The sequence below is a fragment of the Sebastes fasciatus genome, chromosome 16, assembly GCF_043250625.1.
Source record: "Sebastes fasciatus isolate fSebFas1 chromosome 16, fSebFas1.pri, whole genome shotgun sequence".
In the NCBI taxonomy this organism is placed as follows: domain Eukaryota; kingdom Metazoa; phylum Chordata; class Actinopteri; order Perciformes; family Sebastidae; genus Sebastes; species Sebastes fasciatus.
In genome coordinates, this window is record NC_133810.1 from 5934107 (window position 1) to 5949489 (window position 15383).

Here is a 15383-nt window from a genome sequence, read left to right on the forward strand (position 1 = left end):
CTCCATTTAAATCCAAGTAAATATTCATTCATCATTCATGTATTATTGTTGAATTGTATGCTTGTCTGCAGACAAATTGCACATTTTTGCATGATCAACAGACCGGGTGTGCGCTGATTAAAAGACTCCATGTTGCAGCATTAATAATTAATAATAATAATAATAATTGGTATTAGTTAGTGTTTTAGAATTGCTTTGGAAGTTTTTAATATGCAGAACTCTTGCATGCAAAGAGCCAAATTCCTAAATTTAATCAGTCCGTGCATAGAGCGTGCAAAACACAAGATCACATGCTCAGCCCTCACCACATATTAGCAGCTCTTTAATGCTCATTACTAAGTGTACTGATCACAGAATCAATGCAAAGTGGGTTTTCAAATGAATCCATATTTTCACATATTTATTAAGTTATTGTCTCCATTGCATGTTGTGTATTTAATGCCATCAAACTAACTTACTGTGAGAAAAGTGTGTTTATCCTCTAAAACATCCAGACTGGGAGAACATTGTATGCACAACATGCACGCACAGTTGTAAAAATTGATTCCTGAACATGTTTTCTCCCTGGCAGAGTGCCTTTACCTCTATTTGCAGTTGGCAACAAGATAATAATTTTTTTGCGGATTGTTTTGCCGTCACTGGCTTTTACAATGTTTTACAAACGTTTCATTGGCCTGCAGAGTGCCACAACAAATCATTTTAGACAATCCTAAAACCACAAGAGTGAATGACTTCATTCACTGAACACATTTCTCTCAGTTATTTTTTCTTGTGTAGTGGCAAATGAAAACATGACATTTTATAGCACCTGAAAGCTGACTGTGTTTTCTTGTGGGAAGCTTGTCTGGTTTATTACAACTTGGGTCTTATCCTATAGAAACTATACGATTGAAATGGCAAAAACACTGGAAATAAAACCCAAGTTGTAATCAGAGCTGCAGCTACAACTCTCATTATTAATTCATCTTTTCAATTCATCATTTAGTCCATAAAATGTCAGAAAATAGTGTCTCAGGTTCCTTCAAAGGTCTTGTTTTCTCCAACCAAACCATAGATATTCAAGTTACATTCAAGTTAAACAGAGAAAAGCAGAACATCTTCACGTTGGAGAAGCTGCAACCAGAGAATTATTCACATTTTTCTACTGTTTTGCTCGTCTTAAATCGATTAATTGTCTGGTTGTAACAAAACAAAACTATCCTTTGACATCAGTCCCAGATGACCTTCATGTAGGGTACAGTGAGCTGTGTCAGTGACAGTTTGCTGCAGAATCTACCGCTCTGCTCTCGGCTTGACGTCACCGCCGGGCGGAGAGACGCGAGGGTCCGCGTCTCCTGTGGAGAGCAGCTGGCTTCAAGACTCCAGCGCGGCCCCCGATCGGCTCCCTGAGGCGCCCGCGGGGGGGTCAGCCAAACATCCAAACCTTTTCATCCACTGCTGGAGGAACACAGGAGCTCACAGGAGGGACTTCGCCAGCGCCACCATGTGGTCGACGCCACACGCTACGTCCACCACTTGACCAGGCACGGTCACCTGAGGGAAAAATCACACAGAGACACACACGGCTTAGAGGGGAAGAATAGATTGTTCTCATCACTAATTGGTTTAGCTCAGTTTTATTAATCAAGTTAATTAACATCAGGGGTCAGTTGCATAAAAATAGACCTTGTCTTTTTCTTAAATATAACTTACTTTATTTAACTTTTACCTGTTGCAAAAAGCTCCCAAGGAAATACTTAACTAAAAGTAATGGGTGAACAGTTGACATAGTTAGCTAAAAGTAGTTAAAAGTCATGGATAAACAGCTGACTGGCCTTCTAACAGATTGTTGCCATAGCTACAAAGCTCTCACCTCAACCAGGTGGAGAGGTGGCTGACTTTCCTACCTCAAATTAAGTCAGTCTTAATATTTATGCAACAGACAGGCTTACTGTAATTAGATTAGTTTATAACCTGACAATCCAAGACCAGTCTAAGGCCTAAAGACTAGTCTCAAACTAAGTTTATACAACTTGGAAAACTAGAAAACTTTCTGGACTTTCTGCATCATGTATTTTCTTTCTAACTCTTGACAGTGGAAAAAGGTTATCTATCAGTGACCCAGGGATCGCAGACTGTGCAACATCGATAAGCAGTCCTTCAAATCCTGTTAAAATGTTTTCAGTTGACGTGTTAATGTAAGTCTGTGAGACTTATATCAGAGGTCTCATGCAGGTTAGTACAGATTTGTACACCCTTCACACACATTTTACCAAGAAAATGTTCTTTTTGATACAGAAACACGTAAGTAAATTAACAAATACCGCTGTTTTTCAAACAACATTTTGTTCAGATGACAAGCTTTCAAGGACTTTTGGGCTTGGGATGATAAGAATCTGCTGGAAAAAAAGTCTTTAGTATGAAGAAACCATGATATTCCGTCCTGTGCAGTGTGTGCATTGTATTTTGATTTAAAGAACGAATAAGTCAGACAATTTGGTGTGCTTCTTCTTCCTCTACTACACAGTACGACAGCTGCATGGTGGACTCTTTTGTTTGCATGACTAATATTGAATCAGTGTAGTCTTACTCTCCACGGGAAGTACTGGTCGTCTTTCTTCCCGATGCCCAAACAACCTCTGACATTCTTCCCCCAAACGAAGAGCTCGCCTCGATCTGCAATGCAACCATCAAACATCAGCATGCTGTGAGGCTAAGCGCCTGCTGAGCCTCAACAGAGGGGCAGCTGCAGTCTGGAACAAGTCAGAGCTTTTAGCGGGATGATCTTTGAGACATGCATGAATATAATAAAAAATAATAATATTCCAGTATATCTATGTCTAAAAAAAGCCACGCTGTCTAAACAAGAGCTGATGTTGAGACTCCTTGTCTTTGTTTTAACACAATAATCCCACATATAGTAGATTTAAACAATACAATCTCTTTAAGTAACAATAGGAAAGTAAGTGTGTCACACACAAAAAGACAATCAGATGTGTATTAATACAATCTCTTCACTCATCTCACAACTTTAAAAGGTCCAATCTGTAATTAACTAATAACTTATTTTTTTTTCCCTCTATGGAGTCATATGAAGTGCCATAAAAAGAATAAATCTGTAAAAGAAATAAGAAAATAAATTTGGAAATATTAAGACAAATAATGAAATATAAAAGAATAATTATAAGCCTTTTCATTAATTTTCACATGTTTTTATTCATCTATTTCTGTATATATTTTTTTTATTTATCTATTTTCACATATATTTATAATTATACTTTTGTATATATTTTAAAAATATTTATTTATTTTCCATTGTATTTATTCATTTATTTCTGTATATATGTATTATATATTTTTAAAAGATGTATTTATTTTCACAAGTATTTATTCATTTATTTCTGTATATGTTTATTTATAATATTTTTTAATATATTTATTCTTCTATTTCTTATTTAAAATAGAGTATATGTCTGCAGGAATTGACGATTCAACCTGGGCAGGAAGGCCCGCCCAAAGCCAGTTGATTGACAGCTTTGCCCTTCAAGGAATAGCAAAAGCAAAAGGGAAAAGAATAATGAAAAGTAAAGGGATAAAACTTAATAAATTACATTATATAAAATAAAATAAAATATTTTTTGTGAATAAAAATATAAAAAAATATTTATTTACATGCAAAATAAATAATAAATCATGTGCCAGACTATTTAAATGTAGTGCAAAAAGTACAATTAATTGTACTTATTATTAATTACTTTCTAATCACTGATTTTAGGAGACGGCAGTTCAAGGGTACAAATACTTCCTATCTTAAATTTTACTCGTTTAAAAGTTTGAGTCTGACTAATAAAAACTGGCCACAAGGTTTTTCCTTCAATGTTTTCGTCGTCGAGGAGACAAGAAACGCTGCAGACTTTTCTATTCAGTGCTATAAACAGACTAAAGTACCTGACTCAACAGTAAACTGCTTCCCCAGACGTTTGTGTTTCACTTTTAGCACTTCAGACTGGATGACACAGAGTGACTCTTTGCCGTTTATGAGTTTTATCTTTCGATCTTTTCACATTGTCGGAAACAAAAAATGGGCTCCGGAGAATAAAGCCGATATCTCAAAGTAGCATCAGTAAATCCTGTATTTCACGGTGTGATGCTGACTCGACGTGGAGATCTGACCTCTAAAAGTGATAAAACAAACTTACCTGTCACTGCAGCAAAATGGTTGAGGCCACACCTGATCCTGGTGACGGCGACTGAAGGGTTGAACTCGGAGCGTCCAAACAGCGTGTGGGGAATCATCTCCGGGGTCGAGGATTCTGAGAGTTTGGGGCCTTTTCCCAGAATGCCATAGCCCCACACAAACACCTCTCCTTTATCTGAAAAGATCCAGACACAAATAGATATTTAAAAAGGGTCAGATGCAATTATTATAGTATAGAGTATTTATTTATTGAATTACCATACAATAAGATATACTGTGATATATATTGTTATCGAGATATGAAATGACCTATATTGTGATAGAAGACTCTCCAGTGGTAAAAATGGTTAAATTTAGCACCAAATCTGTGTAACAAATGGTATCAACCCAAAAAATGCTGCAAGTTGATAAAATGCCTTTACTTCTTAGTCTAAAAGTAGGACCAAAAATGTGTAAATCTGAGAATATTTGTCCAGTTAGGACTGATTTTCATCTCTGAGACACTTCAAAAAATACAAGCCCTGTTTTTTTTTAATAAGAATAACCCTTAAAAATAGTTAATTAAAAGACTGCAGAGATGGAAATTAGCCTGCTGGTTGACTCACACCATCAAGTCTGAATGGCTAAAAGCTGCAGCTCGTATCTTAAGCAGACTTTTACCACAAACAGCTGGTGGTAGTCCTGTCATAGTGTCTAACAAACAGGCCACTTTCCCAAGAGTCTGTCAAAGCCAGGCACCCAAAAACGGTGATCTGCGATGCCACCAAGAGGCCGTGTATGGAGACACTCCTCTGACACCAAACTGAAGAGTTTTGTAGCTAAAACTGTAAAACTATAAAAACTGTTAACTAAGCTATCAAGTCAGAAAAGTGTTTTTATTTCTAAGATCTCCTTGATGCAGCCGATAACTTTAAAAACAATCTGTCTTTTCATTTGCAGCTCTGACATTTGAATCATGTTTTTAAGGTGTGTATTTGTGTGAACTGACCGTTGAGAACGGCGACCTGCGTGCCTCCACACGCTGCCTGGACCACCTTTCCACAGCCGTTCAGAGGAAGACGTCGAGGAGAGCTGATCTGAAGAACGAAGATAAACAAGAGTTCAGTGACGGTGAATAACTGTTGCTTTTGGAGAACTTTGCTGCTGGTCTCTCTTGCATTTCTAAATACAATTATTCATCTAGTATATGGCTGTTTTCTCATATTTAAAATGTTTCTTTGGTACGAACATGTGACACCACTGATTTTTTTCTCGGCCTGTCTTTGAGCTTATGGCTCAAAATGTTCAAACATCATATCTTGTGTGTTTGACTAGTGGCTGCTGAGAGCAGAGCAGCATGGGTAAGACCTTTTGACAGCCCTGACAGGTGACTGACGGGTGGAAACAGAACCCAACAGAGCCGTCAAGCAACTCTTTGTGCCGCATGAGCAGTCACACAGAGGCCCGGTACAGATACCAACACACGTCAGAGGGTATGAAGCCGTTCTACTGTAGTATTCCTGTCTTTGTGTAGTTGTATCCTCCTCACCTGTGTGGCCTCAGTGACCGAGGCCAGCTGCAGGTATTCGGAGTTGCCCCATCCGTACAGCTGTCCGTCTGTGGACACAGCCAGGCTGCAGTCTCCATACGTGCTGATCTGCTGCACCTCCACCCCGGCCAGATCCCCTCCCACCTCCACCGGTCTGGAGCTGACGTTGTGGTGTCCCAGACCTGGAAGACAAGGACGAATGATACATATTTTAAAAACTAGGGCTGTCAATGGATTGAAATATTTAAATCGTGATTAATCGCATGATTGTCTATAGTTAATCCGCGCGTTATCGCGTTAACTTTGACAGCCTTAGATATAATAATCCAAGACATAGATTATACTGCACAAGTAGTTTGAGGTGGTTTTACAACGTTTTGATATAATGTAGTTATTTTATTTAACTGTTCAACGTCACTGTAGCGAAAACAAAAGCTGCTGTGGAGATGAAAACACATTTTTCATCTGTCTCTCAAGGTTAAGAGGGCTGACAGGAAGAGCACTGACCCGTCTGTCCATCTGCACCCCATCCACATGCCAACACTTTCCCTGTCTCGGTGAGGAAAAGGCTGTGATCCTGTCCACACGCCAGCTGGAAACCATAAAGAAAGAGATGAATCTACAGTGATAACATGGTGTTAAAAGACTTTACAGCTACAAGCAACCCCAACCCTAAACCAGAGTTAGGTACATCTAAAAGGACGGAGGAGATGAGGAGGCACAAAACAGAGATATGAGAGGAGCTGAAAGGCTGCACTCACCTGGGTGACCCTGCTGCTGAAGCCTTCCATCTTGTGAATGGTGTGACTGCCGCTGTTTGAACATGAGACAGAGAAATAAGTGATCCATCACTCAAGGACACCGGCATCCTTCTCTCTCAGACTTTCTTTCGCCTTTCCGCTTGTTCTTATTCTTTTTAACAGGTAAAGTACGGCGTCTTATTTTCGTAGTTTTTGTCATCATTTCTAATCAGTAATAATAACATTGGAAATGTGTTTACCTCAAACATATCTAATTATTAAAGCATTTCTGTCCAGCAATTTCTTAAATATACAGGACACCGATACCTATACAGTATATGAATATATATCTGTGATAAGGCAGGCTGGGTCCAATGTATCTGACTTGGTGCTAAAGTATACTGAAGTGTCTAAAAAGAGCAAACAAACAGCAGCCAAAATCCATCATTAAGGTAATGAAATGCTAAACGAAATGGATGTAGTGCTCTACTGAGCACAGGATGAGTCACCTTAACCCGTACCTTTCCAAGCCGACTTAGCCAAAATAGATCTTGAAATATTTGCAGCTGTGTTTGTGCGTGCAACAACGTGCTTCAGGACTCACCTGTAAACTTCATCTTCAACTATCCTCCTTCCACACTGGCCGTACGCATTGTTGCCCATACTGAAAACTATTAGAGAAAACAGAGAGAAACGGGACGAGAGACTGAGCACCATATTTAATGTATCAATATCTAACCAACTTTTATCTATTTATGTGAAATGCAAAAGTTTTTATTCTCATATGCGAGCTGCCAAGCCTGCAAAATCTCATCATTCTAGCTCTAGATCACAATGTGGGTGAGTCACTGCACGTCATCCTCTTGTCAGGCCAAACTACAGTCAGAAATCTGGTAATTAAATGCCTAACAGCAAAGTACATATCAGATAAATCATGATAAGACCTCAAACACTCAGGAATGAGCCAATCTTTGATTTGGCAAATATCCAAAACATGATGAAAACTCACTTTAATAGAATTCATAAAATAAAAAGAATGTTATACATTGTGTAGGGCAGCAAACCAGTCTACAAACTGTGATTTCTTCAACTTAAAATGATGCATATTACCACATCTGTATGCTAATTTACTGAATGTAAAGGGTGGAGGAGGTAAAAGGACACACAGTGTGACAAGCTGCCACGTCTCCTCTAAAAAGCCTTTAGTGACTTAGTTTAGCCTGATGTTGAACAGTGTCTGGTAGTTAACTGTGGGTTTGGCTTCATGCTGGTGCAGAAGTGTGAGTTCCTTACCTCCCTCCTGGTCGGTGAGGATCAGAGAGTGAGCGCGGCCACATGCAACCTGAACCACTTTGGTCTTTAGAGGCTCGAGGAGAGGCAGAGCCACCGGGGAGGGCTCCAACACGTAGTCATAGCTCTTATCTACAGAGAAAGGGCATCAGAAAAGGTAGAGATGTAAGACCGAGTACATATTACACTCATATTATTCATGTTGTAATGTGGTTGAACTTGTAAAACATTCTTATTTGATTTTCTGCAGTCATTTAATTTAAACCTCTAATAGGATGTCTCCATCTTCCTGACTTAAAGAGACATTTTATATTACAGTATTACAGTATATATATTTAAGTAGTGTACGGAGGGTTTGTAGAGCTATTTTGCTGGACCGTAAAGCACAAAATAGCGTGTTAAAAGACACTCAAACGCTCCACAGAGCTAGTGATCATTCTTTGTGGACGTAAGTTAAGCAGCAGTGTTTCTGGTTTTGTCTTACGGCGGCTGTGTTGCGTGCGTTGGAAGCCCAGCTGGGAGTCCTTGTTCAGGCCCATGCCCCACAGCTTGATCACATCTTTGGTCCGTGAGGCGATGAGAGTGAAGCCGTAACCACAAGCAGCAGAAGAGATCTACCACAGAAGAAGAACAGCTAGTCAGTTCAGTCTTAAAAAATATAAAACTCTAATATGCATCAAACGTTTAACAATAATCACTGACATGTATGGATATTAAGAGCCGAACCCGTGAGGCTCCACATGAAGCTCAATAAAGCTGATTTCACCTGGTCAGCGGTCTCCAGTCGATAAGGAGTCAGCTGGTATTTGCGGGGACTCTTCCTGCCGCTGTCCGGCACCACGAAGCTGGGGATACCCAGAGCACCGGTGAAGCTGAAGCCCCACACAAACACTTTGTGGTTGGGCTTTTTGTGCTGGCCGACATACTGAAAAACTGGACCGGTGCTGGTTTTCTCCTGGGGTCTGGATGCTTTACTGAGTGTCGCATAACCACAGACCTGAAGCCCCGTGCTCATGTGTCGAGTGCCCAGTCGTTGCACACATGAGAGAGCCATCCTGTAGAAAGAGACAGGTGGAATTTCATTCATTCTCACTGTGCAATATCATTTTCCACTTGTGCAATTTTGTTAATAGTCTGTTTATTGTCAATACTGTATAAACTGCTCCTATTTTTTATACTTCCTTCTATTTAAATGGTTCATATTTTGTTACACTTTGTTTAGCTAATTTTTTACTGTGTTAGCTGATGCATCTTGTTTTTTGCACTATCCTCTTTGCTGCTGTACACTGCAAATTTCCCCACTGCGGGACTAATAAAGGAATGTCTGATCTTATCTTATCTTAAGACAAGACTACATAACTGTAATGAACAACAGGTAATAGTTTAACAATGTGTGGGGTCTTGGTTTGGTAGTAACGACATGAGAAGCCCACTTTAAACATTTAATTTTATGGAGGGAGGTTATTTTCATGATTTAAGTTAAAATATATCAGAATTTTATTTTTATTTATTTTATTTTATTTTATTTTTTACTATTTACTAATAATTGTCATTATACACTATTACAGTTGTTTTTCATTAGATAAAGTTGCAGTCTTTATAGATATTTAAATCAATATCCTCCTCACAAACACTAACCATACACTTCCACGCAACACACACACACTTGTCTTTTTTTTATATATTTACTGTATTGTTATTGTTATTATATATATATATATATATATATCTTGTTCTAATTATTTGTTATCACTATTATGTAGTCATATTATTTATTTATATTAATCCTGTCTCTAGGTGGAGGCTTCAGATAAGCTGTATATTATTCATTTATATTTTTGTTATGTTGTGTAGTCTTAAATTGTGCAAAACAAATAAACAAATCAATGTGAAACAAATTGAAAACATCTACATCTCTCTGCATCTTGCAGAAAACATTACATATAATATAACATTGAAAAAATAGTGGCACTTAAAAACCTGCATACATTAAGCAGCGTCAATGAGCTGCAACCGTTCAAGACAAAAATGTAACTGCGCCAAACTTCGTTCACTTATTCACACAAATAACGCTACCATGGTCTTTTTTGAAAATTAAACATGATACTGGAGACTTTTATGACTTTAAAGAACGATCAGGGTCTACTGACAAATTCGGCTTGATGCTTGTCTATTGAGCAGCTCTGTATTTTAATTAAATGTCCCCTTTTAGCCACCTCACCACCAGCGACACCCGTTAACGTTAAGCTTAAATTGACACCTACGAACTGCTTAAACGACCAATACAGGTTCAAATTATCCTAAAATAAGTAAAATTTGGCGTATATGATTAATGCCGAATGAGAAAGCAGCTCATAAACATTCATTTTAAATAATAATCCATGTTTTAATACAAATAGAAGTTGCACAATATTCACGAGAGGATTAAATTAGTAGTAATGTGAACGGAGTTTCGCCTCGTGTTTTCTCTCCGCTTTTGCAGCTAACTGAGCTAGAGTGAACTTACCTTGTCTTCCGGTGAACACCGGGGGATTAAAAGGTGTTTAACTGGCTGAAGAACTAACTAGTAATGTACAGAAAGTGAGTTTAACCAGCTGAAACAGTCATTATATGTTTCAATGTCATTATCGCGTGTTTGTTTACCTTTAGCCAACCCGGAGGTGGAAACAGCTTTTCTTCTTCTATGGTTTCCGTTTTGTTTTACTGCCTGTGAAATTGCGCCACCTACTGAGCTGGAAGTGTGTAACATAGTAATTTGTAAAGTATTCAGATTGAAAATACTAATACCACTGTAAAAATAGTCTTATGAAATTGGCAAACAGTTAATTCGGGCACTGATTCTGATTTTTTTTTTTTAATTTTAAAGTTTGTTTGTAACTTTTTAAGCTTGCATATGCGCGCTCGCATGTGGCCGGAGTCTCTGCTCCTCTGCCTGCTTGCCTTCACTAACACAACGCGCGCGTTCTTGCTGTGTCGCTCCACCTCTAGACGTGCATGCACGCTCACTACACACTGCAGAAGAGTTAGTTTAACTCTGAGAATATCTGACGATTGTACAGTGGACATTTGTGCAGAAATAAATGCTGCAGTCTTGTGAAGTGACAGGGCTCCGCAGAGAGAAACGGCCACAGGTGTCGCTGTTAAAAAGCATTTCTGAAAATTACAAATAGTCCCTTTAAATGGGTTTTTTTTTTAATGCTGTGAACATCAAAAATTAAATCATCTACAAGCCTACAAAACCTAAAAGCTAAACTATCTGGATGGATAAAAACAACAAGAAAACAACTTACAAAAAAAAACGTTGATAGTAATTTGGGTGAACTGACCCTTTAAATAAATAGGGAGAAGAGAAGTCCCACAATACAATAATACCACAAATAATTAATATTCATCTCCCCAAATATGCTGTCTGTGTTGTTAACATTTATTTTTATATTTTAATTAGTTGAATGTTTACATTTCTAAACACTGAAAATCACGTACAGAAAGAGTCGGAATTAAACTGTCCACAGTGAGGTCTGTTGAAATTTGCATCTCTGTTACATTGGAAGAAATCTCTGAGGTTAATTGATCTTCTCATCTAAATGTTGAACTATTCCTAAAATGGCTCTTTTGATAGTAAAGGTTGCTGACCCCTGCCTTAAAGGCAAAAAAAGATTTAAAATAATCTGTTTGGAGCCACAAAACATTTGAGCATTGTGATGCAGGTAACACAGTTTATAGTCTAAGTATATAGTATATAAGTCTAATGCAGTGAGGGCCAATGAGACAGTGTACTATGGAGTATAAGGACCACATTGAGGGGGAAAAAATCAGAGATTTCCAGAATAAAGTCATAACTTTACGGGAAAAAAGTCATAATATTACGAGAATAAAGTCATAACTTTGAGAGAAAAAATAAAATAACACGTAAAATTACTACTTTAAAAACTTCTGACTTTATTCTCTTAATTTTATGACTTTTTTTCTCATAAACCTATAACCTTATTCTTACAATATTATTATATATAATATTATAATATTACTTTATTCTTGAAATCTCAGATTTATTTTTTTTCCCTCAATGTGGCCCTAATATTCCGTCGTACCATAGACCTACAACAATGATAAATAAAAATGAAAATGTAAAAAAAAAACAGTTATTCATTTCCATTTTTTATAAATCCACAGGGAGCTACTGGAGAGGAGCTAAAGAGCTGCATGTGGCTCCGAGCCGCAGGTTGCTGACCCCTGCTTTAAGGGGTTACAAGTCAAAAAGGTGGAGAACTACAGCCAAAATGTAGATGTACAAATACTGCTGTGGAAGTAAACTTCCCTATTTGGAGGACTCTAACCAAGAGTTGGAAGTAGAGTTGCTTTAAATGTCCATGACTGACCAATAATCTACCCTGGTGTCAGATTAGAGCGACTCTGGAAGTGGGTTAATGCTGCAGCTGACCATCAGGTGAGCAGCTGACCATCAGGTGAGCAGCTGACACTCAGGTGAGCAGCTGACCATCAGGTGAGCAGCTGACCTTCGCTTCACAGGTTATTTATCTTGCACTTCTCACCTGTATGTACACTGACCTACTCCATACAGGGATCTGTCTGTCTGATAGTAGGTCTGTGTAACATTCACTACGAATGATCCTGCAGAGGAGACAGAGAGAGAAGGTGAGGAGCAGGACTAATTCGGATTGTTTTTTAAACCTGATTAAATTATGGTTTAACTTAAAATCATGTTGCATCAACTTTAAAACTGGCTTGAAATTAAGAAAGATCACATTTAAACCTAAACACTACTGCCCCCTTTTTTGTAAACAAAAAAACAGTTATTCATTTCCATTTTTATAAATCCACAGGGAGCCACTAGAGAGGAGCTAAAGAGACGCATGTGGCTCCGAAGCCGCAGGTTGCTGACCCCTGGGTTAACTGAAGACCCTTCAGATCTGCTTGTTCTGATGTGTTGACATGAAACTGTAGTGTCACTGTAGTCAATGCAAACGCATCAGAACAGGTGTTATATGATCAAACTTGAGTTTAGTTTGACTTTATTGTGAAACAGCTGCAGCCTCGTATCAGCCGTCCCGTCTAAAAGCAGGTATCCGCAGAGAAGTAGAGCCTGTAATCCTTTAAGAGGATCAGGTCTGAGATCCAGGGGGAAGGGATAAAGGACCCACTAACTGTCTATAGTAGCCTGCGCAGCACATGGCATCATCGCTGTCATCTTGACACAGTGAAATATGCTGAGCACTTTGGGCACTTTAGTGGAGTATTTATGTCTTTTTATAGAACATTAAACAGCGATGGAGGCCGAGGCTGCGTACCAGTGTTGTTGGAGTCATTTCCTACATGGATCCTGAATATTACTGATACAGCTGAGAGGAGGAGGAGTTAAGGTAAGTATGCACACATCACAGTTATGCCTTTTAAAATAGTGTTACATGAGTTAAAAATGATGCCCTTCGTTGCTTTTAAAAATAATTAAACACACATGACACGAGTGTGTGTATTTATGATGGTGAAATGAATCCACTCGTCCCATACAGACAGCCATGCCAGTACTGGAGGTGATCTGCAGCCTGTTTGGCTGGTTCTGTCTCTACCTGGTGTTCCGCTGTACCTTCATTCAGCGGGGACCCGAGTGGAACTGCCGGCTGGTCACGTTGTCCCACGGCGTCCTCATCTCGCTGCTGACGGCGTACGTCCTCTTCGTGGACGGACCCTGGCTTTTCACACATGCAGGTCAGTGGTATATAAAGTATACCTGGAATATGTTGCTGCTATATTAGAAATGTAGACACAAAATGACATTACATTAAAGGTCCCATATTGTAAAAAGTGAGATTTTCATGTATTTTATATTATAATGCTGATTTAAGTGCTATATAAATACTGTTGAACTATCAAAACGCTCAATATATGGAGAAATACGCACCGCCCGTATTCAGAAATTGTGCGTTTGAAACAAGCCGTTAGGATTTTTGTCCATTTGTGATGTCACAAATCTACAATATATAGACCATCACACGGTTTTAAACATAAACATTCTAAATGTGTCCCAGTTTATTTCCTGTTGCAGTGTATGTACATAACATCAGCTGACAGGAAGTAAACATGAACCCAAACTGTTGCCTAGCAACGCAATTCCTTGCAAATTCCACTGAAATGCACTAAAACGAAGCGTTTCAGACAGAGGGTAAATACAGGTATATTCAGGCTGACAGTACGAGGAAAACAATGTGTTTTTTGAACATTACAGCATGTAAACATGTTCTAGTAGAAACCCAAAATACAAGTATGAACCTGAAAATGAGCACGATATGGGACCTTTAAACCCTCTTACCTGACCCCGGTCCTATCCACCTCCCAGGTACAGACAACACTGTGCTCCAGACCTTCGCCATGGCCGTCTGCCTCGGCTACTTCCTCTTCGACATGGGCTGGTGTGTGCGCTACCACACCGAGGGTCCCATCATGCTGGCCCACCACACCGCCAGCATCGTGGGCATCCTGCTGGCTCTGTTCATGGGAGTGTCAGGCTGCGAGACCTGCGGGGTCATCTTCGGCAGCGAGCTCACCAACCCCCTGCTGCAGACCCGCTGGTTCCTCCGGCAGCTGGGCCTGTACAACAGCCTGCTGGGCGACGCCGTGGACCTGCTCTTTATCCTACTGTTCGCCACCGTGCGCGTGGGAGTGGGCTCGGTCATGTTTTACTGCGAGCTCACTTCTCCCAGGACCACGCTGATAATGAAGCTCGGCGGTGTGGCCATGTACGGACTGGCCTGGGTGTTCATGGTGGACATTGCCAGGTTTGGCTACAAGAAAAGTAGGGCAAAGTATAGAAGGTGGCGAGAAAACCACAAGCTCAAAGAAATCAAAGCACAAAAACTGGATGGACTCTCAGACAAGAGTGACTGAAACGCATCTTAAAGATAGTTAAACTCACAGTTCTTGCAGGGACAAAGGCTTACAAAGCTTCTACAGTTTTAAAGGTGCTACTGTTAATACTCTGTCATCAATAAATTAACTTTTGCAGCAGTAATATTAATCCAAAAGCATCATATATAATAGTAATAATAATATAATTGGAAATAACTGAAAGGGTTAGTTCTGATTTTTTGAAGTGGGGGTTGTATGTATACTCTTACTGTTTTTGTGAATGGAGTCTGGTGGCTTTGAAGACCACAATATAACTGCTTCAGTTCCCCGTCAGAAAGGGCTGTCTGACAGTGAGGTAAAGCGGCTTTTAGACACCTAAAAAAAATCATCAGTTTATGTGTACGCTATATTTTCACCACTTTACCTCGCCGTCAGACAGCCATCTCTAACGGGGAACTGAAGCCGCTATATCGCTGTCTTCAAAGCCACCAGACTCCATTCACAAAAACAGTAATTTTACCTCTCAGAACACGGGAGTTGCTGGTCTACCGCTGCATTGACCAGTTCGTTTGTTTGTGTTATTGTGTGACTTTCTGATCTGAACTAACGTGGCGTTCACAGCGGTACATTGCTCAGCTTCTTGCTGGTACTTCTGTCTGCTTCTCCAAACTGGGAGCACGCCGACCGCCATCTAAGTTACTGTATGTAATGTTAATACACTGACTATAAGCAAAGCGTAAAAACGTGTTTGCAGCATGATGAGTTTTTCACATGTTTTTTTAATGCC

At 39.4% G+C, this 15383-nt stretch overlaps 2 protein-coding genes across 4 annotated transcripts; one reads left to right on the forward strand and one right to left on the reverse strand.

The window, feature by feature from the left end:
* Positions 1–305: 305 nt before the first annotated feature.
* Positions 306–10493, reverse strand: rcc1l (RCC1 like). 2 transcript variants are annotated; one of them, XM_074609998.1, is made up of 12 exons: positions 10379–10493; positions 8502–8790; positions 8220–8349; positions 7739–7867; positions 7050–7116; positions 6467–6518; positions 6213–6297; positions 5706–5887; positions 5166–5253; positions 4179–4352; positions 2570–2655; positions 306–1533 (listed from the first exon to the last, which is right to left on the reverse strand). In XM_074609998.1, exons 2-12 carry the CDS (start codon positions 8787–8789, stop codon positions 1456–1458), a joined length of 1359 nt encoding a protein of 452 aa, XP_074466099.1. In that variant the 5' UTR covers position 8790; positions 10379–10493; the 3' UTR covers positions 306–1455. The 2 variants fall into 2 exon arrangements, with proteins under 2 accessions (XP_074466099.1, XP_074466100.1); XM_074609999.1 differs by having other exon boundaries at positions 10242–10400.
* A 1478-nt stretch (positions 10494–11971) lies between these two features.
* On the forward strand, positions 11972–14818 carry tlcd5b (TLC domain containing 5b). Of its 2 annotated transcripts, XM_074610011.1 has the most exons (4): positions 11972–12388; positions 13007–13113; positions 13264–13459; positions 14088–14818. In XM_074610011.1, the coding sequence occupies exons 3-4, from the start codon at positions 13270–13272 to the stop codon at positions 14633–14635; spliced, it is 738 nt and encodes a 245-aa protein (XP_074466112.1). In that variant the 5' UTR covers positions 11972–12388; positions 13007–13113; positions 13264–13269; the 3' UTR covers positions 14636–14818. The 2 variants fall into 2 exon arrangements, with proteins under 2 accessions (XP_074466112.1, XP_074466110.1); XM_074610009.1 differs by lacking the exon at positions 11972–12388 and having other exon boundaries at positions 12745–13113.
* Positions 14819–15383: the final 565 nt, after the last annotated feature.

Bases quoted from the DNA above. Each gene is read 5' to 3' on its own strand.
- rcc1l (XM_074609998.1), bottom strand. From the start codon at position 8,789: ATGGCTCTCTCATGTGTGCAACGACTGGGCACTCGACACATGAGCACG. The intron at 8,350-8,501 runs GTGAAATCAGCT...CTTCTGTGGTAG, and splicing joins GACTGGAGACCGCTGACCAG to ATCTCTTCTGCTGCTTGTGG. The intron at 7,117-7,738 runs GTAAGGAACTCA...TTTCTCTAATAG, and splicing joins CCTCACCGACCAGGAGGGAG to TTTTCAGTATGGGCAACAAT.
- tlcd5b (XM_074610011.1), top strand. From the start codon at position 13,270: ATGCCAGTACTGGAGGTGATCTGCAGCCTGTTTGGCTGGTTCTGTCTC. The intron at 13,460-14,087 runs GTCAGTGGTATA...TCCACCTCCCAG, and splicing joins CTGGCTTTTCACACATGCAG to GTACAGACAACACTGTGCTC.